The 26,331-nt window shown below is 36.4% G+C and overlaps 1 protein-coding gene across 1 annotated transcript in view; it reads left to right on the top strand.

The window, feature by feature from the left end:
- Positions 1–25,864, top strand: part of PTDSS1 (phosphatidylserine synthase 1) — a 32,589-nt gene extending 6,725 nt beyond the window's left edge. Inside the window, exons 3-13 of the mRNA XM_034422482.3 lie at positions 4,494–4,538; positions 6,260–6,384; positions 9,479–9,637; positions 11,705–11,856; positions 14,115–14,256; positions 15,165–15,277; positions 16,480–16,545; positions 18,655–18,754; positions 20,504–20,569; positions 21,478–21,547; positions 22,748–25,864. Of these exons, the coding sequence (XP_034278373.1) occupies positions 4,494–4,538; positions 6,260–6,384; positions 9,479–9,637; positions 11,705–11,856; positions 14,115–14,256; positions 15,165–15,277; positions 16,480–16,545; positions 18,655–18,754; positions 20,504–20,569; positions 21,478–21,547; positions 22,748–22,857 (1,148 nt within the window). The 3' untranslated portion in view covers positions 22,858–25,864. The remainder of the gene's footprint in view (positions 1–4,493; positions 4,539–6,259; positions 6,385–9,478; positions 9,638–11,704; positions 11,857–14,114; positions 14,257–15,164; positions 15,278–16,479; positions 16,546–18,654; positions 18,755–20,503; positions 20,570–21,477; positions 21,548–22,747) is intronic.
- The last annotated feature ends 467 nt before the right edge of the window (positions 25,865–26,331 follow it).

Below are 26,331 nucleotides of genomic sequence, written 5' to 3' on the forward strand. Positions count from 1 at the left end.
TTGTAGTTGTTTGTTCTTTCTCCCTAGTTCTTAGCAGGTTCTAATCTGCTTAGAAAGTATAGTTTTAGATCTTGGGTAGAGCTCTAACTTTGTAACTAGCATTAGGAAAACTCAGAAACACATCCACCCTCAGTTATAGAAGCTTGCTGGGTGACTTTGGGCCAATTTCACTCAGCCCAACCTATGTCTATATGATTGCTGTGGGGAAAAAAGGGAGTGATTGTTATGTATGTTGTTTGGTATTCTTAAAGGTATGGCAAGATGTAAATCATATTTATGCATAAGTATTGAAATTCAAAGGATTCACAAATTGATAAGAACCACTGTAGTATACAGTAGAAATAACCTATCTTCATACAAAGAAAGAGAAAGTTTGGAGTATGAGTAGAGAATCTATGTCCTACAGATGTCACAGAAATTTTATTTCTGACATTCCTTAACTTTGATCATGCTGACTAAATGTACAAGGGATAGCGGAGTGTTAAAGAAGTTCCGTAGGACAAAATTAGTAGACTAGTCAAGTTATAGCCTTGATACAGCAAAGTATCACTTCGACAAGCATGTGAGTTTGTTTGGAATGAGAAAAAGCCGAGAGTTAAACTGAAAATTATGCAAGATGTTCGTGAAAGGGGTGGCCTTAAACTTCCAAACCTACGACTGTACTATGAAGCAGCAGCATTGACACAAGCAAGTGATTGGTTTGGAAGGACAAAGACTGGAATATTGAATATAGAAAGTTATGACCTTGAATTTGGTTGGCATGCATATTTATTTTACGAAAATAAAGTGGATAAAGTATTCAACAGCCATATACTTAGAAACTCCTTGATGAGAGTATGGAAGAAGCACCGTCTTAAATGGGATTATAAAATACCGTTGTAGTTGGATCTTGGTCATATCATACGGAATATAAATATAAAGTCACTCGGGGGGGTGGTTTATACAAAGAAGTACTTTTTAAGGATGGAGGCAGATGGCAACTAAAGACATTAAATACACTGTTGGAAGAAGGGATTAATTTAACTTGGTTACAGTATAGTCAACTTCAATTGAGATGGAAAGAAGATCAAAACACTGGTTTAATGTTGCATGAAGAAGAATTGGTAAGACAGATAAAAGAGAAAGGCCCAATGCATATTAAGAGGTTCTATAACGTTTTGCTAGAAAGAAACTCAAAAAATGAATTGGTTAAAGATTGCATGATAAAATGGGCGCAAAACTTTGCAGAATCAGTTATGATGGAAACGTGGGAAAAAATATGGGTCCAGAATGTTAAATTTACGCAGTCACAGAATTTGAGGGAAAATTTTTACAAAATATTTTATAGGTGGCATTTAGATCCTAAGAAATTGTCGTGCATGTATCCTAATGTTCAACCAAAATGTTGGAGATGTGATTGTTTAGATGCTACATATTATCATATATGGTGGACTTGCAAGAAAGTGAAGGCTTTCTGGATAAAAATTTGGTGGGTTATGCAAAATGTTCTGAAGAAAAAACTCCAATTTTCTCCTCAATTGTTTTTATTGGGTATAGTTAAGGACTTTTCACTGGGTGAAACAAAATTGATATTGTATATGGTGACAGCAGCTAGGTTACTGATTGGTCAATATTGGAAAAGGGATGTTATGCCTACTATTGAAGAATGGACTTTGAAGGTGGCCAGTTTTGCAGAAATGGCGAAGATATCAGCATACTTAAAAGACCGGACTCAAGAGACCTATGCATGGGAGTGGAAGAAATGGATAGATTATGTGCAGAATAAATATCAAACTAGGAAGTACCAGATAGCTTTTAGCTGAATGTTTGTAGAAATGTATAGTATACAGGGGGTAGAATAGTTGAATGTCATGTAGAAATGTATAGTACACAAGGGGTAGAATAGATGGGCGGTACAATATGATTTGGATTTGGATTTCATCTTGGGGAAGTCATGGGGGGGAGGGGAGGGTTAGGGAGGGAAAGGGGGGGGAAATGGGAAAATTTGTATTTGTAAAACTTTTTCAATAAAAAAAAAAAAGCATGTGAGTGAATGACTGTGGCAAAAGGAAATATGGCACAGCCTTTTTTATCCTAGCATTCTCCAAATGGATTGGGATTGCAATTCTCAAAAATTTTATCTAAGTAGAATTCCAACATATATGGAAAGTAACAGGTTGTAAAACCATTGGTTTACAATGGTTGTAAAACCATTAATAGTAAAACTATTAATGTGCCATTCATAGAGACAAGTATAAGATTGATAAACTTGACCATATCGCTTTAACAACGGAAACGGAGATAATAAAAAATTATATTGTAAGATGAACAAACTAATTGTTTTATTATTTTATGATTAATATTTATTGGTTCATTTTTTCTTTAAAAACATAAAAAATTCCACGTCTATCTGAACAGTGTGTTTTGGGACATAATTAATTTTGAGTAAATGTACAACAATAATCATAGTGTGATTATGATTATTGTTGTACATTTATTCAAAATTAATTATGTCCCAAAACACACTGTTCAGATAGACGTGGAATTTTTTATGTTTTTAAAGAAAAAATGAACCAATAAAACACACACACACACACACACACACACACACACACACACACCAATGACAATCTTGGCTAGGGATTATATATAGATTTGTAAATGCATTTTTTCTATGAAATATGCAGAGATGTATAGTAGATATATTTAGGTGCTCGCATATATATGCAGAATTCTTTTAGTGTATGTCTTACCTCAACCAATATCAGTATAATTATGCATGCTTCATTAGTAAGGGTTTTTTTAATGGTTTAGCCTGATCAACCATTAAATGTATTATTACAATTATCTCTTCTGCATTCCAATCTTCTCCAATGAATATTCACTTCTTTGCAGATTATGGCCTTATTTATGGAAGAGAATGAGATCTTAACTTGCTGTTTTTTTAAAAAAATATTTGATTAGTTTTAAAAGTAAAACAATGGGCATTGCTCAACATCTCTTAACTTGTTAATGATTATTCTGAAGATCTAAAAGTCTTGGATTTAGTTACCATAATAATTCGGAGAGGTCTTTGACAAATTCTAATAACATGCTAGCAACCATAGAATTTTTTTAATGAGTTTAGTGAGAATCTTATATGCTATTAAGGCTTGCCCTAGTTTCAAACTAAGGGCTTGTCCAAGCAGCTGCTTTAATATGCTTTAATAATAATTTCCTCCTATCCTTGAGTCATGAGGAAGGAGTATCACCATAAATTGTGTTGCTGCCACTGTCTTTATTAATTCTCAGGAATAGGCTGGGCACTATTATTATCCATAAAGTTTTAGTGCACGACACTGAAAGCAATTGGTGGTAAGTGGTCTATTCCTAGTGTTAACTGTTGGCAGAATCCCCTACCCCCACCAATTTCTATCTATGAAATGCAGTGAGCTGATGCTGGAAAACTACCCATTTGTATACTTTCTTCCTGTTGGAATATCAAATTCCCAGTCTTCTAGAAGATATGAAAGTTTGAGTGATAAAGAGTTTTCAGAGATGAAGATCAAGGTCAAATATTAAGTCATTCAAAATCAGCATGGGTTTCTGCCAGGAGTCAATAGAAACATCTTCAAGGGGAATGCACCACATTAAGGTATAAGGTAGATATACCAGTTTTTCATCCCATAATTGGAACCATCAGTGTATTTGTCTAGATATTTGAAAATCCAAAAAGATTTGGAGCCCAGACCTGAGCTTCCTAACTTCAGATTTGAGGTTTTCTCCCTATAAAACTGTTCCTGATTATCTTGGCTGCTATTTCCCCACTCCTACGCTTGATATATTTTCTCCTGTCCCTATATCAAAAGAAAAAAAGGGGGTGAGGGGTGAGAAATGACAGCTGATTGGAAACACTAAATATGGTGGGATTTTACTATCCAACATTTGTGCAACCAAGACAAAATGGCAATAGGAATTCAGTGACCAGAAATTGAGTAAGATAGGAAAGCCGTGATCCCACAGCAATTGTTTGGCCAGATGTAGGTGAACAGATTCATAGCTCTTTCATCTATAGGTTCCTCTCCTAGGCATCTTAGATTGCTGCCATGTAATCTTGGAGACAACTAGAGATTTATCTCCATTGGACAATGGATTTGTCTCCATTGTTTGGGGGGGGGGATGGATTTCTTATTCTCCTCCTCTTATGGTGTTTATTCTTAGGATCCTTATTACTATGCTTATTATATTAATAATTGTTATTTTTAATATTTTCTGTGTTATCTATTGTGCATCATCAAGAGTCACCTTTGGTGAGATGGGCAGCTATATAAATATAATCAATAACCTTAGGGTACCTCAGCAATGGGCTGAAAATGAGATTGAAATGATGTCATGAGCATACATCTCTACAAAATGGTTAGTAAGGTGTCTGCATCAAGACAATCAAGCTGTGAGGATAAGCCTTAATGCTAGATATATTATTTCAATGCTTAACCATCAGATCATTTTCAGTAATCACACTTTTCTTTTTATAGGCCCTTTCACCCGTCCACACCCTGCATTATGGCGCATGGTATTTGGTAAGTCATTTTCAAGGTATAATTTCAATTATTACAGATCTCTGGGTATCTTCTTTCAACAATCCATTTTGTAGTAGAATATGCTTTATGCTCTCTGTGTTACTGCAGAGGTATGTTATAATATTCAGGTATTGTGAGAAAGTTTTTCCTTTTTAAAATCTTAATGTTCTTAAGAAAAGAAGTCACCAATTTGTGAGTTGGGTGGCCATATAAATTTGTTTAATAAATAAAACCAATTAGAATTTTTGGAATCAGCTTTAGAATAATTCATCGTATAAGACAATTTGCAGGCTCCAACTATGATGGTACGTACATAACATATTCACACATTAATTTCTATTGAATATTTTTATAGATTACAATAATAATTTACTTGTACCCGGTTCTTCTAAAAGTTCACTGAATGGCATGCAATATAATCATTGAAACATAACATAATTTCTGAAAGTCTAAGTGTAAAAAATGTTTAAAAGTGGTTCACAATACAGCTGATATTTAAAATAAAAACTCAGCTCCAAGATTAGCAAGGGTTAAAAAAATGGAGATTAATTTATACTTGGATGTTTTTTATTATAATTGGTATTTTTATAAATTAAGATCCTCCTTAAACATTATAGGCTTTTAGTCCTTTCAATTTTGTCAAATTCAAATTCAGAAGGAGTCACAAACTTTTAAGCATCACCGAGCGTGAGCATGTTGGATTTCTTAAAAAGGAACATTGGACATGAAATAATAAGAGAATGGACATGATACTGGATTAGTGTTAGACGGAGAGATGGCAGAGGAAGGCTTTTATGTATTGTCACTTTAGTGAGAATTTTGCAATGGACATTGGAAAATAGGACTTGACCTGCTGAGTGTCAAGTTCCTTTTGAAAGAACATAATCTTCAGGCAAATGAAACAGCTATAGCTGGATTATAGCTCTTGACTTCTTTCTTTCCAAATGTTTGCCTTTCTATTTGTATCTGATCCTTCTCACCTTGTCCAGTTTCTCCTTGGTAATTAGTTGGGTAGCAACCTAGCAGAATTGTCATGTGATTGAGGACTATGAGTAAGCTATACAAATAATTAGAGTAATGCTCATACTTCTTTTCCTTATATAACTTCTATTGTTTTATCTATGTATAAAATACAGATAAAAATAAAAATAGGAGTAATGATTAAATTGATCTATTCAAAGAGAAAAATATATTTATGTTTTTTTTATTTGGATATCACTTTTGGATTTTATGTCTGTGATGAAAAAAAATGAAACTTTGACTTTGATTTTGCTTATTAGATAGATCTGTTGTTATAGAAATGGCAAGTTATTTACTAACTAAATAACTAAGTTATTTAGTTTACAACTAACTTGTAAAACTAAGTTGAGGTTGTAATGTTGTTATCTTATACTGTGCTAAGAAGAGTCGGAAGTCAATGACTTTTTCTTTCTTCCCTTATTACCTCATTTTCTTTCCCCCTTTCTTTTTTCTTCTCTTAGTATTCATACTAAACTCCCTTTTCTTTCTTATTCTCTTTTCACATTGCATATAGACTGAAAAGAAAATCTGTGACCTTGTGAGTTGGTATAAAAATACAGAAGCTTAATTTAAGAGCCTTAAAACAGTGAAATATTTTAATCTTTTTTTTTCCCGATGAACTTTGCTTGTGTATGCTTGCATATTACCTTTGCATGTGGTACATTAAATAGCCATTCACCAAAAGTATTATTGTCTTTTAGGTTTGAGTGTACTTTATTTTCTGTTTCTGGTATTCCTGCTCTTCCTCAACTTTGAACAAGTGAAATCGGTGATGTATTGGTTGGATCCCAACCTACGATATGCAACAAGAGAAGCAGACATTATGGTGGGTACACTGCTAGTGTGTAATGAACATTTTGGTATCTTGATCTTCGTAGTACCATGTGAGTTAGCAGCAGTAGACAAACATGACCCAGCAGTTTGAAGTTGCTGCTAAATAGACAAATACTATTTGGGGATAATTAAAAAGAACATGGAGTCCCAATTACAGAAAGTAAGTATTCTACTCTGCTCTGCCCTGGTGAAACTCCATTGGAAGCATCACCATTCAAACAGGACAGTCACAAATTGGATCACATTCAGAGGAGGGCTAGGAACCAAGACTTATGAGGAGTGGTTAGAGGTTTTGTGTTTGCTTAGTTTACAAAAAAAACCCACAATGACTAAGGAAGAGAAATTATAGCAGTCTTGAAATATCTGAAATGTTGTTGCACAGAAGAAGGAATTATTCTTAATTCCCCCAAAGGACAGCCAGAACCCATGGATTAAAACTACAAGGAAGCAAGATCAGGCTAGAATTAGGAGGAACTTCCTGACTGTATGAGCTGTCAGGCCACATCTAAAGTGGTGAAATCTCTTCAGACAGAAGTTGTATGATCATCTGCAAGAGTGAATCCTGTATTCAGCAGGTCTTTGGATAGAAGACTTTCCAATTCTTCCAACTCTATGATTCTATGGATGTATAAGAAACAAAATATGCCTGAATCTTTTGGAAGAATTAGGAAATAATTCAGAATCCTCACAACATATATCACGTTGACTTTTGATCATTTGATTAAAAAAAACAAGAATGTAGTGGAAGGTCTAGAGGCTCTAGACCAGAGGTGTCAAACTCAATTTCATTGAGGACTGCATCAAGGTTGTGTTTGACCTCGGAGGGCTGGGGGTGGCTGTGGCCAGGGTGGGCGTGACACAGGACTCGTGTTGGGGGCACCTGTGGTGGCCAAATGCTAAAACAGGGCTTTCCTGAGACCGTCCCTCACTCTCATAATCTCCTTCCTTCCTTTTGATAGCCCTCTGCCAGCGAAAACGGAACCCAGGGGGCTGTGCATGGTCTCCCCGCACTCCGTTTTCAGCCACGACGGCCTCCTGCAGCCCTCTGTCAATGAAAATGGAGCCCGGGTGCAGTGCATGGCCCCCCTGAGCTCCATTTACACTGGCAGAGGCACCGCAGGCCAATCCTTTGCTGTTTCCAGGCTGGCTCTAAGGGCTAGATCTAAGCACCCCACAGGCCGAATCCGGGCCTTGAGTTTGATGCCCCTGGTTTAGACATTTAGTGGTATTGTTTTCATGTAAAGGGATACCAGAAGGAATAACTAAAATCAGAGGAACGACAAAGAATAGTATTTTAGGAGCATATTCAGTGAGCTAAGTCAAATATATCCTCTGCTTTCAAAATCAAAATGTGGTTGGCATTTTTTCGATGGATGGATTGTAGACTTGAAGGCATGTTGCGTCTAATAAAAGTAACAACTAAGTCTACAGGGGCTGAGTGAAGCATCCTTCTGAATCTACTTCTGCAAGTGTTTAAGTGTTGCATCTCTCATAGTTCCACTGTGGCCAGTGTTCCTTGCATGTATAGTTGTGCACTATACCTGCAATGTATGTTTGAGATGGCCTTTGAAGCAGCTATGCCCACTTTTCAAGAGAACCAAGCATCTTAGTGCTTCAAGCAGTACATTTGGAAGGCACCTGTTATATATCTTTGCTAAGTCTTAGTAGCAGTATTCCACTGGATGCCAGATTTCTGATACTGGCAGCTTTAGTGCCTTTCTCTGTTTAAAGACTGCCGACCTGAAAGCAGGAAAAAAGACATTTATTTGTAGCCGGTTTGGTGGGTTTTTTATTTTATTTTATTTGTAGGGCTGCCCAACATAAAACAATGTTACTCTGAGTGGTGTACTATGAACAAACAGAAAAAAAAAATCCAAACCATATAACAGGGAACTCCACTGAATTGGACCAAACACCTGGGGAAAAGCCAGATCTTAACAGCTTCTCTAAAGGTGAACATAGCTGGGGCCTATCATATCTCAAGGAAGAAATATAATTTCAGAGCAGAAGGGCAGCCACTAAGACGGCCCATTTCCTAGGTCCCATTAAATAGCAATGCTCACATGAGAAACATGCCCTCCCTATGGGAGCATAAGGCTGGGCAGATGTTCTTGGGTGCAGGTGATCCTGCTGGTAATTTGGTCCTATGCCATATAGCAGGGGTATCAAACGTCATCACAGCGGTGTCACATGATGTATTGGGACTTTCCCCCCCCTTCGCTAAACCAGGCATGGGCGTGGCCAGCACGTGGCACATCCAGCCCACGGGCCAGGAGCTTGACAGCTCTGCCATATAGGACTGAAAAGGTGATCAGCACCTTGAATTTCACTCTGAAGCCTTTTGGGAGCCAGTGCAGCTCATGGAGTATCAGTGTCACATGAATATAGAGAACTGTGCCGATGCCTTCAGGACCAGCTGAAGCTTCTGGATGATCCTTAAGAGCAGCTCCATATGGGGTGCATTGTAATAGTTCAATCAGGAGATGACTTAGGCAAGAGTGATCATAAACAAGGCCTTGCAGGCCATGAATAGGTACAACTGGTGCATGTGATACAGTTGTGCAAAGCCCCCACCCACCCACCCAAAAGAGCTTTGAGCAGGAGCTGTGAGTCCAGGAGGACCCTCAGATTGTGTACTGAGTCTGAACAGGGCAGAATTATCCATCCAGGACCAAAGATGGAAAATCTCCCAGCCTTGGCAGGGTTGACTTGCAACCTAATCTTATCTAAGAATAAGAATAATTATTTTTGGTCAAGGCTCTAGTTTATTTTGGTGTGAATTTTGTTAGTCATAGCCAGAATTATTTAGATTAATCCTCACACTTTTTCTTTTAAAGCCATGTTTCTATTTTATGAGCAAATGTGTCAGTTAATATTGTATAAAGAGGCATCTTAGTCAGTTTTGTCTAATTGTTCGTGATGTTATCCTACTACATAGTTGAGTTTCTGAACAAGGCTGAGCTATAGAAAAGAATGTATTTTAATAGTGTATTCTATTGCATCTAAAATTATTCTAAAATAAATGTTGGTGTCTGTTGCCTTATTTGTCTCTCTTCTCTACATCCTTTCTCTGTAATCATCAACAGGAATATGCTGTGAATTGCCATGTTATTACCTGGGAACGAATCCTAAGTCATTTTGACATATTTGCTTTTGGACATTTCTGGGGCTGGGCAATGAAGGCTTTGTTGATTCGCAGCTATGGACTGTGTTGGACTATTAGCATCACCTGGGAGCTGACAGAGGTAGGTTGGGTAATAGGCACTGAAAAAAAGATGAATGCACAGGGCACCTGCCATGACTTGATGATTGGATGTGCCAAAGAATCCTGTGAGCTGCATTGCAACTAAGACCGTAGACCAGTTGCAGAAATAAAAGGGATATGAAAAAACACCTTTGGGATAAAAGGGGTTTCTTTGGAGTGAAATCTCTATTATCTATCCTGTCTCTTAGGAGGAACAGATATTTGGCAGCCTGAATCTGATGTGGCAAAATGTGTCCACCTTTTCATTTATAAAGGAAAGAAATTCATATATGATACCTACTCATATATGTGACGTAAATGTGAAGTCCCTATGGCTGGTTTATGTGGCAAATAAATAATTCTTTTCTGTAGAATTGGCACAGCTGCAGATCTGAGTATTCTTCAAGGACAGCCCTGTGCTAAAGTTACTTAGGTAAAGGTAAAGGTTCCCCTCACACATATGTGCTAGTTGTTCCCGACTCTAGGGGGCAGTGTTCATCTCCGTTTCAAAGCCGAAGAGCCAGCGCTGTCCAATGACGTCTCCGTAGTCATATGGCCGGCATGACTAAACGCCAAAGGCACACGGAATGCTGTTACCTTCCCACCAAAGGTGGTCGCTATTTTTCTACTTGCATTTTTTACATGCTTTCGAACTGCTAGGTTGGCAGAAGCTGGGACAAGTAACAGGAGCTCACCTCATTACGCGGCGCTAGGGATTCAAACCGCTGAACTGCCGACCTTTCGATCGACAAGCTCAGCGTCTTAGCCACTGAGCCACCGCGTCCCGCATAAAGTGCCTTAGTGTAGTCCAATAGATCACATTAAAGCCAACTCAGCAGGTTCATTCCTGAACTCAACAGTCTAGCTCCAAGTGATTTTATCCAACAGAGGTCTCAAAAAATCTGTGGCTCTTTAAATTATAAGAATTTCTGACACATCCTTCCCAAGTGCCCAATCTTTTTTTCTGAATACTTGTTAAAATCTTATTTTCTAGAGCATATTGAGACTTATAACAGGAGTGCAATATTAACTACTACGGTAGTATATTCTGTGTTATCCATCTGCATATTAAATTAATTGAATTAAATCCAGGTTTATACAGAAGCTAGCCTTCAAACCTTTTCCATGGTAATCAGTGAATTACTGGTATACCATGGATAAAAGGATAGAACACTTGAAAATACAATACGTTTGTCTTTAGGGCATTAAATAAATAAACTATCACTACCATATGATAATTTATGGCAAGACTAAACGTGTGTGTGTATACATCAGTGGTGAAATCTGAACCGGTTTAGTACGGTTTTCTGGCCGCGCATGCGCGCCACACACCAAACGCATGCTGTGCGCTCGCATGCACAGTACGCACCAAACACGAGCTGCACATGTGCAGTGCACACCAAAAAGAGGCTTGGGAAGGTAAATAGAACAGCACTGGCGGTGTGTGTGATCAGCTGGGGCACGTGATCGTGGGAATCTTTTAAAAAACTTTAAAAGCATTTTTTACTACTGGCTCGGGTAGTAAAAAAAACTTTTAAAAAGTTTAAAAAAGTCTCCGACGATCACGGGGCACAGCTGTGATCATTGGAGCCTTTACTTTTTACTTTTTTAAAGCATTTTTTTACTACCCATTCGCCCAAACCGGTAGTAAAAAAAGGCTAAAAAAGGTTTTTTTAAAAAGTTCCGACGATCACATGTCGCTCAGCTGATCGTCAGAACTTTTTTTTTACATTTTTTACTACTACTGGTTTCAGTGAACCAGTAGCATTTTTTACTACCGGTTCGGGTAAACCGGCCCAAACCGGTAGCATTTCACTCCTGGTATACCTACATACATACATTTGTGTGTATGTATAAAACTCAATATATTATTGTTGCCTTCTTTTTTGAACGCACTGGGTCTTTAAAATTCAAATATAATATATTTCCTTTATTTCTGAAATCATAGGCTGACCTTTAGTCACATTCTTTTATAGTATTAAAATCTTTCCCATATTTTCAAAATCTGGTTTTTTTATGTTAAAAGGAATAAGAATGAATTTATCAAAATTTCTGTTGTATTCTGTAGCTGTTCTTCATGCATCTGCTGCCGAATTTTGCTGAATGCTGGTGGGATCAAGTTATTTTGGACATCCTATTATGTAATGGAGGTGGCATCTGGTTGGGCATGGTAGTTTGCCGTTGGTTGGAGATGAGGACTTATCACTGGGCAAGCTTCAAGTAGGTCTCAAGTACTAGCTAATACACATTGTTTTAATGAGATATTATATTGCAGAGTTTCATAGGAATAGAGGTAGTCCTTGATTTATGACCACAATGGAGTCCAAAATTTCTGTTGCTAAGCAAACATTTCTTACGTGAGTTTGCACCATTTTACGACTTTTCTTCCCATAGTTGTTAAGTGAATCACTGCAGTTGTTAAGTTAGCAACATAATTGTTAAGTGACTCTGGCTCCCCCACTGATTTTGCTTGTCAGAAGGTCGCAAAAAGTGTTCACATGACCCCAGGACACTGCAACTGTCATAAATATGAGCCAGTTGCCAAGTGTCTGAATTTTGATCACGTGACCACGGGAATGCTGACGTGGTCATAAGTGTGAAAAACAGCCATAAGTCACTGTATCAATGCTATTGTAACTTCAAACGGTCACTGAATGAACTGTTGTAAGTCAAGGACTACCTGTATAGTGAAAGTTGCCAATTATAGGGATAATTTAATTATAGGCCATTAAATAGATGTGTTCAAGCTCATGTTTGTGTTCTTTGTATTATTGAAAATACTACATGTACTTGCGCTAGGAATTGTAATTTGGAATGGTTTTCCACTTATATCTACCAGTGGATGTTGAAATATGGACTTACCTACAGATTCATTTGCATGAGTAATCTTAAGAAATTTTGAAAAAAAAAACTTTGTTATTAGTTTTTAATTTATTAGAAGTTAGTTCAGGGGTGTCAAACTTATGGCCCACCGGCCAGATGCGTCACATGCTGGCCCCGCCCAGTTTAACAAAGTGGAAAAAAGTCCCAATACGTCACGTGATGACGCGAGTTTGACACCCCTGATTTAGCTGATTGAGGCTGGTTCTGGTAAAAGATAAATAGACATGAAACTGAATATAACTTGGATGAGAGACAACCAGAACATCTTAGAAATATAGGCTACATTGAGAAATTAAAAATTATTGCAGGAGGTGGTAATAGCAAACAATAAGTGGACTCAAGGAAGTCCTTTCTACTGTATGATTAAGTCTGTGGGATCGGACTTGGAGCATGAAAATGAATTGTTTCATATTGCTTATTGTTAAGTATACCGTTGAAGGGTGAAATTAGGAAATGGTTTCCCCATGTTTCCTGTTTGTTTTCATGTTGAATTTGGTGTAAGAGCATTTTTAAAAAAATGACTTAGTGTTATCTTCTGAGAGCTGTGCCTGAAAAAAAAATGGTTTCCATTTATATGATCCTTTGTTTTATCTATTTTCCTTTCTGGTTACAATCCTTGTATTTTATCCTGGCAATAGAATTAGAAGAACAGATCTGTCTTTCTTGAAGTACTTCTCAACTATGTAACTATACAATCATTTATCCATGTAACAGTAAATCCATAGAGTTTGAAGTAAAATTGATTTCATGTTGTAGTTGCTAGAATGCAGAAAGATGATTTTCAAATTAGTGTTTGAAGTTTTATTATTGATTGTGTCCTGCTAGAAATAAGAGGGAGAAATTTCCCTGAATGCCATTGTGACAAGTACAAAAATAATAGTGGATATCCTTAGTTATTTTTATGCCCCAGGTATAGTGAAAGACATTAAGAAGGAATATTTTCAAGTTTCTTATCCTGGTAATTTAGGGGAAATTTCACTTCCTTCAGCCACACTGTTGCTGTTCCAGAGGATGTCAGATCTTCAGGATCAGGAATATGAATGCAGGACTGGAAAGTCGTATAAAATTGAAAGAGTCTAGAATGAAAGTTGCTGTTGTAGAATAGAAATGGAACCTCACATATGGCTCTTGAAATGTACTTGGAAACTGTTTGTGTACATAAAAAGCAAATAGAAATTTCTGCAAATGCTAACATTCACATTGATATAATCACTGACTTTTTATTCACTTATCCTTAATTCTAATTCTTAATTCTAAGAGCATCTGTCAAATGATAAAAACTGTGTGGGAAGGCCTAGAATTTTCAAATCCTTTTCTTCGAAAGCAATTTTTAAAAAGTGGTATTGTTTAGTAAAAGTGTGTGTTTGAGTAACGTAGGGAATTGTTCTTTGGGCTTTGATATATTTAGGGAGGAAATCCTTTGTGCGAATGAGCATTTTATTGCAAATTTCTATTGAGAAAACTGCTTGCTTGCTTAATGGATTAAAGGACCTAAGTCTGTAACAATATCATAATATATATAATATATAACACCATTTTGAATTATGATTGTTAAGCAAAAATACAACATTGATCTTCTCCTTATCTGCTTTTAGGGACATTCACACCACCACAGGTAAAATCAAGAGAGCTGTTTTACAGTTCACTCCAGCAAGCTGGACCTACGTTCGCTGGTTTGATCCCAAGTCCTCCTTTCAACGTGTAGCTGGGATATACCTTTTCATGATCATATGGCAGGTAAAATACAAATGAAGGCTTAGGGCATCTTAGCTGATGTTTTGCGGGGGAGCAGATTATATTTGTTTTGTTAATGCATAACCAAATGAAATAATACCATTTGCTGGCCTGAATTCCAGGGAATTGTTAGATATACATATATTTCTTAAAAAGCAGGAGTGCCATAGATGTGCATATAAGGAATGATTCAATCCTGAGAATTCTCTTCAGATAAATACAAAGGGAAATGTATTTACAAAAGAAATAATAAGATTATGAGATCCTTGTGAGATAATTTGCTGACTTGGTCAGCTAAGTACACAAATTATTCATACAGGAAGCAATGCTACCTGTACTTAAATACTATATTTACGTAATACATGCAACTACTTAGCATTTTCCTAAAATGATTGAATGTTTATTATTTTTTCCACAAATGTGTATTTATTCCTACTTTTATTATGCAAAAATTGAAGATTTATATTCTTAATCTTAATTTTTCCATGTACCGGAGGGGGCATGGTTTCGTGCGCTGCCTGCATCCCACCTGGATGGGGCTTCCAGTCTCGGGCACATCCCCCTCCCATATCAGCCAATTTTTGTATTGTTTCAGAACATCTATAATTTCACAATTCCTTAGTAAAAGTGTTTTCTTTTATCAGTAAAATGGGACGATTTAAAATCTCATTCTTCTAATGGAGAGAAATAAAATGCAAATTCTTCATTCGCTGCTACATAAGTGCTGTATATGTTGATTTCATTTATACCATATATTAGCTAACCAAGTCACTATATAACTAAATAGCTATGCATTTATTATCTAAGTATATATTATTGTTCTGGAACAAGTCAAACTTGTTCTATGGCTCTATTTTTGTCTTGTTTGTCCAGATGAATATATTGATTTTTCTCTCTGCCTTTCTTTTTAGTTGACTGAGTTGAACACCTTTTTCTTGAAACATATATTTGTTTTTCAAGCAAGTCACCCTTTAAGCTGGTGTAGAATTCTCTTCATTGGAATTATTACAGCGCCAACTGTGAGGTAATTTTTGGCTGTTTTACGTTCATCATTGTAAATCTTTACCTAGTTCCTTCATATGTAGAGATGGAAGCCTGCTACAGAAAAAAAAACATTAATGATGGTTTAGCATACATATCTAGAATGCCAAAGAGATCTACCGCAATGTAAATAAAGAGACAGGTATTATACAATTGAAAATTTGCCGTATGTATGGCATATACCAGATTATAGTCTACTGCTATTGAGATAAATCATAAAAACCATCCAAGATTGATATAATTGTGGTTCTTGCCTCTAATGTCTCATTAATTTGTATGAAATTCTTTTATTTATTTATTTATTTTTATTTTATTATATTTTTATACCGCCCTTCTCCCGAAGGACTCAGGGTGGTGAACAGCCATAATAAAACAATATATAAGACAAATTTAAAAACCATATTAAAATAATTCAATTTTGGCCAAATTTAAAATTCCCATTCTAAAACCTTTTCCTAATGTAGCAGTTGAAGAGGTCTTATTAATGCACAAATCACATGTTATCTAGACATTTTCAGCATTATTAATTTGGCGGCTAACATTAATAGTTCTTTATTTTTAAGTTTTTGATTTGATCCTATAAATAAATGCGGCCTAGCATTCCACATAGCACATCCCATTCTTGTGATGCTTCAGAAGACTTCAGATATATTCCAAAGACTCTCTGAAGTGAGATAGTGGGGCATGCTGTTTGGAGAACAACACAAGTTGTTGTTGGAGAAAGGAAAACGGCCTGGCCTGGCCAGCAATGGCCTCACATAGGATCAAGCTGGATGCTTCTCATCAGCAGAGATAGAAAGATGGCTAAGGTCAGTTGGGCATAGCAGGGCCTGTGGAGTGCAGAGCAGCAGGGACTTAGTACTGTTGTGGCTGGCTGCAGTACAGGGCAAAAGGGCAGAGATGGGAGGAGATGTGTGGAAGAGTTGAAGCGTCCCTGCAGGGAACCACCAAGCCCCGAAATTTTGATCATGTGACCACAGGGGCACGGCAAAAGCCATACCTTCAGGACTAGGCATAAGTGCCATTTGTTCAGCACGGCTGTAATTTCAAACAGTCATTGAAAAAATAGTCGTAATTTTACCTGTAAAACGGATTTACAGGCAACCAGTTAAATAATTTTCAGTTAATATGCCATTGTCTATTTCTCTAAAACATTATTCTGTTGTTGTTGTTGTTTTGTTACAGGCAGTACTACGCTTATCTCACAGACACACAGTGCAAAAGAGTAGGAACTCAGTGCTGGGTATTTGGGTAAGTTGTTGAATATAGAATTCTTGAAATTCTGATTATCTGACTTTCTGGCTGGGTTCATGTATTGTTTTAAGCCACCAGATGATTTTGGCCTAGCATATTGTATAAGCTTGGTCATTTCAGTTTGGAAAACATAGTTTATAAACTATTAATGGTAGTTTATTTAATATACCATAATTAAAAATAATTCACGCTCTGTGAATCTATTTAATTAAAAAGAGGAAACAATTCCCCTCAAATCATGTGGTTGGAAAGTTTCTTGTGAATAAGATATTTTACGACACTATACTTCACTTTACTTCTTGTGTATGTATTTTGTAGTGTCCGTATGACCTACAATGGCATAAAGAAGAATTCTAAGGCCTGTGGAATAGGATAACACTCACTTTGTGTTTTTGCATACGTTTATAGCTTGAGCAATTTCCTTTTTCCATGCTACTATTCCCCATTGGATACCATGCTGAGGAGTCATTTGACTCTCCAGATACGGTTTTCCATGTCTGTAAGTGGCTGCAGGAAGGAGAGGATGATCCAGCCCCCTTGTCAAACTTCTGTTTGTAGTTCTCACACTTGTAGTTTTTCTGCTGTTAACTTTTATGTACTGTACTCATTTGTAAGGAGGACTGTAACAGAGTTTTGATTTCAGCAAAAATATAAAAACCCACCCTTTGAGCTTTGAGGAAGAATTCCTTTCCCAAATATCCTTCAAGAGTATATGATTTGGCTTTCTTTTTTGGAACCACTTCAGTTGCTAAAGAAGAGGGCAGCCCAGCAACCTGGATAGGTTTCTGCTGCTTGTTGGATGCTCCAACTGTCCTCTCATTTGTTGGAGAAAGATGTGAAATCTTGGGCTGAATTGTGTGATATCTAGACCTATTTCAGACTGTTGTTTGAAATCATTATACTCTTTCTTGCATGCAAATACAAGAGAGGAAAGGAAACAATACCCATCTAAAATACGTTACCCTTTCAAAAGATTTTCATATTATGAAGTTACAGAAATAGCAGGGTTCAAATCAGCATGCTCTGGCCTTTTGGAAAAGCTTAGATATGGTAGAAACATGCTGATTTCTTCAGCTGGCGTGAGGTAATTGGAAACATTTTTCTGTCATCACTTGCTTTGTTCTGATCTACCCTCAGGGCCTTGTGTCAGTATATTCAGAATAGCTATTACTCATTCTTCTGACAAAAAAAGATAGAAAAAAAGACTCACCGTCAAAGAATATTCTTGCTTTCTGGAGTGAATCTTTGTTAGATAGTATCAATGATTTTAAAATGATGTAGAATGGAGAGGTGCTAGACCAAATTAATGTTTTGACAGGTGAGGCAGTCTAGTTAGCAAGCTCTTGGCAGCTCGTAGTATATGATAAAACAATCAATAATAATAACAACAGTAATCTCCCAGTGAGATACTATCTTCACGTGGTTATTTGCTGTAAAGTAGATGAGAGTTATGCCAGAGGCTCAACCATACTGGACAGGTCACATCAGAGGAGTCAGGTAAAGAGTGTCTCTCCCATAAACAGTACGGTGAGATATAATTTACAGAAACCCATACTGGATGGGATCTTTGCCAACAACAAGAAGACTGCGCTAGGCATTGGAATTCCTGGACAAATGGCCTACAGAACTCAAGACTGGTTGTTTTTGTTTTTATTGCCTTTGATTTTATTGTCCTGGCAGACTTCATCAGAAGAAGAAAAGCAGATTCTTTATATTGGCATCTGTTGAAAATCAAGAAGAGAGGATTTAAAAATGGGTATGAATATTCTGGTCAGTATAGATAGTTTAGCTTCATTACAGAGTGAGAAAATATTACATTGTTAAAACACTGAAAGAGGCCAACATAAACTTATGAGAAAGTATACCGAGGAAGGAAAAGGAAAGAAAAAAAGCAGTGCCAGCTCAGTATAAAACACTGTGATCCAATTAGTTGTGCGATGTATTTTTTTGGCTGATCCCTGCATCTTGCTTTCTAATTCATAACATGACAGTGATGAGAAATGTTTCTCAAAATACGCCAAAAATAAGTTGAGATTGTTAGGGTAAATAGAGTCTCAAACAGAAATTCAATATATTTTGATTTTTTTTTTTTTGTCATCCCTCTAGAGTTATTGGTTTCCTTGAAGCTATTGTGTGCATCAAATTTGGTCAAGATCTCTTCTCCAAAACACAAATATTGTATGTTGTATTTTGGTTTCTTTGTGTGGTAAGTGCATCTTTTTTCATTTAGGTTGTACACATTTATATTTTAACCCAATTTCTTAACTTGGCATCTTGCAGAGTTACTGGGATAATACCTCCCAGAAATCACATGCCTATTTAAGACAAGTTGTTTTTAACTCCTTAGTTGTTACAACCAGGAAAAATGCTATTTTTATTCCCTTGCTATAGGTAAATGTTATATCAAATTTTGCTAGGATAGCAATAACCTATTTTAGATAGGTGTGTTGTTCCACTGAAACACTTTTTTGTCTCAATAGCACCTTTTTCAGTTGCCTTCGTTAATTAAGATGGCTAAATAGCAAAATAACTAGATTTTTTTTACTAAATACATGCTGACAAATTCATAATAAGATTGTAATGTTTAATATAGACCAACACCTACAATGGCACATTCTGTCACCAGATATTCATTCTCTCACATAACAGGGAAAGACCCATGTGACAGGATGAAAGACAATAAATCCTGCAGATATTTTATACTTCAACTTTGTTCAGCTCCAGGCAGGATAGGAATTGTGGGAATTCAAAACAACAAGAATGCAAAAACCTGCTTATATTTGCTCTTGAAATTTATGTATACAAAGATTTTCTTTATTTCTTCAATATTTATTTATATGTTTACATCCTACCACAAAGCAGATTCTGAGTGGCTTATTATTTAAAAAACAATAAATAAGAATAAAAATTAAAAATACAACAGTCTATAGGCCAAAATGCAAACATTTACAATGAAAGGGGTAATCAATTATTTGGATCGAAGTCATGATCAACACAATTTATAAAATGTAATCATAGCCCTATTTATATTTTTTTCAGGTAATAACATAAGCAGGAGTAAAATAAATTGGTACTACTGAAGTCTGATAAATCTGTGCTTTGTAAAGATTGTTTCTTCATGGTAAACTAAGTCCATCCTGATAGCCATTTTATGAGAGCATTCACAGCATCATTCCAAAATTTGGCACCAAAAGCCAGCAGGAGATCAGAATGAGATTTCTTTCACTGGAAATAAGATCTTTCCTTCTGGTTTCCAGTACAGACCTTACAATCTGCAGCTTTCCTTCTTGAATATCTGCATAGTGGTGCAGTTGTATAGAAAGTTTCTGTCATATTGTTGCCCTTGTGAAGTCTCTCAGTCGCATTCTTCATTTTAGCAGTTGCGCATTCAAAGCACAGAATTGCCAGCATTGTGAAACCAGATACTCCTCTGTTAATGAGGGCTTTGTCCAGAAAAAGTAGATTTGTAACCAGTCTTCAAAGCTCTAGTCTGTGTTACTCTCTTGAATCTGTTCTAACAGGCAGTCTTGATTTTGACTTAACTTATTTAGAAAGCTAGCTGTCCAAATATATTTGCATGGCACAGAGAACAAAAATCAGTGCTCATAAAACATCTGACAATATTGAAATCAGTATAAAGGGTTGCAATACAGTGTCCTGTATTTGTTTCAGTGTTTTAAATGACTTTAGGTTCAAACATAGTTCTACACATACATAAGAAGCCTTATTACCTAGCAAAAGCAAGGTCAGACAAGGAAAAGTGCACATTACTTTAAAAAACTGTTGCAATATTAGCAGTTTTTCTGACTGCTGTAGAAAAGGACCTCCATTTTTAATACTGTCATTGTCTCTTTTAGCAAGCCATGTCATACGATCAGAGGTTGGGCATAAATTCCCTTTAAAAATAAGTATTAAAAGAACAACTCAAGGCCATCTTCTTTTTCTTCTGTTATAGGCGGTTACTACTTTTCTGTGTTTGTATGGGATGGTGTGGTATGGAGACCATTACGGACGAGAAAAGGTAATGTCTATGGAAATGCTAAACTTGGCTTAAGAGATTTCTTGCATTATAGACTGTTGCCCTCTGGGTAAACATGTTAAAATATGTTAGCCATAACTTGTCAACATTTAGGCGAACTTTCATATAGAGACATAATTTGATAGTAAATTTAATTTATTTTTATTACTATTTTGGGGAAGGGAGACTAGATTATACATGCATTAAATAAAAATGTTCAGCGACAATATGCAACAAAGGAGCAATAGTCAGAGGGCTATTGCTCTCATTCTCTGCTTTTAACTTCCTGACTACACTACAAAAATGGAGGAAAATGGTTATTTGGTTGATGTGCATGCAAATTCACCATTTCTGAGCTCTCTTCTGTGATTGAGGCAGAATTCTTAGGTCTAAATCTGCCTTTGGTTTTTTTTTTTTCTGCATTCCACGTACTTTTTCTTGCAGAGTAGAGTTAGAGAGGAAATGATCAGTGATCTGTGTTTGAACAGAAGGGCAAAAGGTGATGTCAAACAGGATTGTGGTCAAGAGGAGATTTAGGCAGTTCAAATGAGTATAAAGATTTATTGCAAGCTTAAACTCTCTACATGAATCTGAGCTACTAACTCAGGGGAAGTCAAGGGAAATGAGCAGGAATTAAGACATTCAAGTTGGGCTGGATTTAGATCTCTTGTGAGCGTGCAGGGACTTGTGACTTATAACATGCTTGACTCCTCCCTCGGGCTCAACCTCGTCATCTGCATACAGTTACAGATGAGAGTAAGGGTTCCTTTCTCACATTGATTAAATTTATATATTTGAAGAAGAAATAAAGTGAATTCCAAATACTAACTTAGTTATCTCAATTATTAAACTTATAGTGTATCTTTGCTACAAGTATTATCAAACATATCTTATTATATTTATCTCAACAGACATTGTCAGAAAGTGAAGATAGTTTGTACATCCCGGATATTTCCTGGCATAACCCTAAAATCACTAGAGGTACTGTCACTTGCTCTGGTATATTTGTTTGTCATATCAATAACACCAAAATTCCATTTAGTTCAAACTTTCATGAATCACTTGTGAATTCACACTATCTGCTTTCATACCCTTTGCTGCCTGATGATTTCTATATTCTTCTTAGGGTCTATTGTAATTATCTCAAGAATTAAAGGGATTTAACAAGAGCTGTATCTAACTATGCATTATTTTATCTATTGAGAAATTCTAGAGGACTATCCTGATCAGGTCAGTTCCAGAAGATTTTGAGGAATTTTAAAGGCTAATGTATTATTATGTAAACATTTGTGGCTCCTGGTCAGTCAGATCTATCATCTGTATAGAAACCTTATTCCATGGCCTTTGGAGTTATTGTGACTCCCAAACCTTTTATGCAATAATATACGAAGATGCTAGAAATATACTTAATAATTTAAATAGTTGCTGTAGCCCCATGTTCAACAGGCAGAAGGATCCGTGTTCAGCAATAGGTTTTTGCACCAAAACAATGTGAAAAACTCTGAGAAAAAAGAATTTCCTTTGAATGATTAAAGTAGTTTCTCAACATCATAGCATTCAAGCATTTTCCATACCTACATTAACAGGAGCAGGGAAGGGAGCACCAGAATTCACCTTTTGTTTCAGCCTTTCTAGATAGTTGAAGAATGCCAGTGGCGTCTTTCCAAAGATGCTCTCCTGTATATGTGATGGGACTGATATATTCCTAACATGATATTTAAAATACATCTATAAAAAAAACCTGTCTAGAACTGTGAGTTAAGTCTAAAAGGAGAAAAATATATCTAGGTTATATACTGTTGCATACACATTACAAAAACGTGATATAATTAAAATGTATGTGGATTACCATGATATTTAAAATTATATAAAATTTGGTAATATATAAAATTACACCAAGTACATCTGTCCAGCAGGAGTTTGGCCTTTCAAGGTTCAGCAGATCTTTCATGGTGTTGCTTAAAAGGTAGCCGCATGAGTATTCCACAATAATCAGCTCACTTCATGACTTGTAAAATTAGTTAGAAGGCAGCTTAACCACTAGATGGCATGTTGGTTTCAACTAAACTTTCAATATGCATTCATAATCCAGAATTTCCCTTGACTGAAAAACCAAACCAAACAGTAAATTAAATGATTATCTCTTATGTGCTTTTGTGTATGTGCCTGATTGCTTGTTAGGAATGGAAGACAGTCCACCCAAACACACAAGCAACAGTGACAGCCATTCATCCAGGAGGAGAAATCGTCATTCAAAAACAAAAGTAACGAATGGGGTTGGCAAGAGATAAAGAAAGAGACAGAGAAAGAAAGAAAGAGAGCAAGAGAGACTGTCAGTTTCTAGATTTCTCCCAGAATTGTGCCTGAGAGCAAAGAAGAAAGTCTGGGTCTGGATCTGAATTCCCTACTTGAAGGTCAACAAGATACGAGGAGGAGATTGAAGGGAACAAACTCTTCAGTCATCGGAGGCCTTGGACTTTGTTAAGAGGGAATTCATCTGTGTATTGCAAATCATTAGCTGCCTGTCCCTTGCCATTAATTGGCTTGACTCTCTGCATTCGACACTCAAGACAGTTGAAAAGGTTTAAAGGCAAAGCAGTTGCTTGCTCTGGAGGGGCCCCGTGGTAGGGTGAGAAGGCCTTATGAAGATTTTGGTTTAGTTGAGAAATATGATCCAAAGTTAACTGTCAGCCAGTTGGTTTATATGCCCATGGCTGTGTGTTTTTACCTTTGTTTTGCATTTTTGCGTTCTTCAGCATAACTTTTTGATTGCTATACTGCCTTTGCTTTTTTGGTAACTAAGCCCTTCTGTGCTATATTCAGTTTTAAGCAAGTAGCACTTCCATTTTTGAGTCTGAGACTGCTGAGTATTATAAAGCGTATTCCAAATTTTTGTAGTGTTTTTAAAATAATATTTAATTCTGTTGAATGCCTTGAATTCACAATCTTATTATGTATGGATTGTGTCCATACAGTACTTATTAACATAGGAACAGGTATTTATGTAAGCATATAGCCCTTTGTTTTCTGGCGGCTACAGTATTTTACATAAGACTGTTCCTTCTTTGAAGTATATCATGTTGGCCTCCTGACCAATAATAGTAAAACTTGACCATAGATTTAAAGCCAAATACATGCTGATGCTTTTACAACAATCTCCTTGGCCTGATAAAGTGCTTGTTCCAGGAAAGCACCATTCAGCATTGCTATTTAAAAAAAAAGAAAGAAGAAAACAAGGAACACTATATACAAACTCACACAGAGTCTTCCTGGATTCCCCTCCCCCGCCCCCCTTTTTGTTTCTTAGGAAATAATAATAGAATAAACTTTTAATGTCAATTCTTAGACATTCCCTGAAAAAGAAATGAAGCATTAAATGTTAAGATGTCAGAAGTGAAATAATTCTGTATTTTCTTTGCCTTGGCTTCCTTTGTGTGTCCCATGTGGGCTGTGGGGCAGATTATGGCAAGAGTCTTGTCCAAGGTGATCAATTAAACAAGAACCCATACCTTTGCCATTGTCTGGGAGGTATTGCTAGCTTTGAGAGTGCCACAGGCTATGCACCCAAGGTCTGATCTGTTGTAAAGGCTTCAGCATGCAAATCAAAGGACTGTACATAGAAAAAGGCCACCACAATCCGTACCACCTTACGTGCTACAGAAGATCTGCTTTTTTGAATAAGTCACACTGCAGCTGCTAAGCTATGGAAAGCTGCCTCCCCCCCCCCCAATAAATGTGTGACCCTTGCATTAAAAACTGCTTTAACCTATTTACTGCAACTCTGCTAAATTTTTGCATGTTGGGGCGGGGCAGGGGGATCCAACTGAAGCTGGTTTCTCATTCATATTTTGCAAATTGTGAACTGATCATTCCATACACATATTTACATAATTCTCAAACATCGGTTCCCTCACAATTTCTTTATTGTTTGTCAGTTGCAGAAAGACAGACCAGTTGGTTTCCTCCCTTTATATTCAAGACCCAAAGCTGGTCAATTTTACTGTCCTTAGAAACTTTTTCAAAAAAATATTTTGAGGTTAATAATTTTCACTTTTTCAAAGAGCCTTTCTTGTTTTACAGGTACTGGAACATGCAGGATTATGGCTCTGCTAAACTCAATAACACGATTCCTATTCACCTTGCTAGAGTTAGGCATTAGGTTTACAATAGAGTTTAATATACAGACACACCTCTGATAGATGACATATGTGGGTATCTTTATTGTACACCGGATGGGCATCCATATCTACCTTACAAAACTAGAGTTTGTGTTAATATTCTCCAACACTGAGATGGAGTGGTCCATGTATGGGGATATGTTTTTCAATCTCTTGGTAATTCCTGCAATGTTGGATCTGGGGATATGCTTTTGGAAGACCACTAGCAGTGATTGCATCTCCACATTCTTGTTATGCTTCAGCAGGCGGCTTGGATTCTGGCCTAAATATTTTTAAAATATATAAATATGGTATGTTAAAAGATGCATGACTAAGCTGACTAGATAAACACTCCTTAATTAACTCTTTTTCAGGGACAGGAAAGACATCTGTGATCTGACACTTTCATGTTAGTTTTGTTCCACTTTTCAGAAATCCAGAAAAAGTCTTCGTTCATGGCCTTTTCTGTATTGGTTAGCTTTAATGAAATATGTTGCCTCAAAGCATCATTTGTCTGCAAGGATGATGTACTTGTGCTTTACTTTCCATGGCAATTAGACTTAGGCTGCTAGAAATAAAGGAAGCTGTGTATTCTGAATCAGATCTGTCAGATCCAAGTGTTTTCTTCACTGCTGCTGAATTGAAGAGATGCACTGCTATTATGTTTATACTGAGAATTCTGGAAGACATAGAATTGCTCCCATTTGTAGATTTCTAGACTTGCCTTCTGACTTCCTTGTTGCCTCATTCCATTTTAAAAGATTTTAAATTAGTATATGATCCAGTTCGTTGTGATTGTTTTTGAATGACTTTTTAAATGTGGAATTATTTGTTTTAAAAAAGTGTTATTCCTGTGGACATTGCTATACTGCTCTACCTGTCATTTTGAAGGGGGAACATTGGATTGCTATTTGGGGAGGGGGGGAGAAAGGTCTGGTGCAAAGAGATTTCTACAAAGAGAATGAAGGCTAAGAAGGACATAGACTAGGAATGAGCAAACCTTGCTGCTGCCAACATTCATCCCAAGTTGAAGGCAATACCACATACAAAGATAATATACAATCAATACCATACATGCAGTTTGGTTTCCATTATACTTTTGTTTCTCACCTATGAGAAATAAACTTTGGACTGCCTGGGATTACTTTTCTGGTTTCTTTTATTAACATTTCATTTTAGATCAAAGATATTAGCATGGAATAAGTTACGATGCTGTGAAAATTGCCATTGTCCCGGGTCTTTAGTCTATGCTTCTTATCGGTGTGAATGATACTTGAATAACCCATCGTGTCTTATAAACTAGAATATCAATTTCCATACCCAAATGACTATCTAAAACTGATTTTCTGCTCATTAAGGTAAATAGTTCATTACAAAAACAATCTCCTATAAATTCCAGTCTAACATGATTTGCACCTCTGAAAAAGGTTTATTTTTAAAGTAAGTGAAATTCAATTAGTTGTCTTTTCTTCCACTTAATTTGTTTTACACACAATCTAAAGCTAATTTTAAAAATTAGAAAAGAGAATCCCCAAACAAGCTAAAAATACAAACTAAAAAAGAAAAAAAAATTACCTCATACCTTATCTATATAATACTAAAACACTT

The sequence above is a fragment of the Pantherophis guttatus genome, chromosome 3 (genome assembly GCF_059756535.1).
Source record: "Pantherophis guttatus breed Tessera chromosome 3, ASM5975653v1, whole genome shotgun sequence".
NCBI classification, from domain to species: Eukaryota; Metazoa; Chordata; class Lepidosauria; order Squamata; family Colubridae; genus Pantherophis; species Pantherophis guttatus.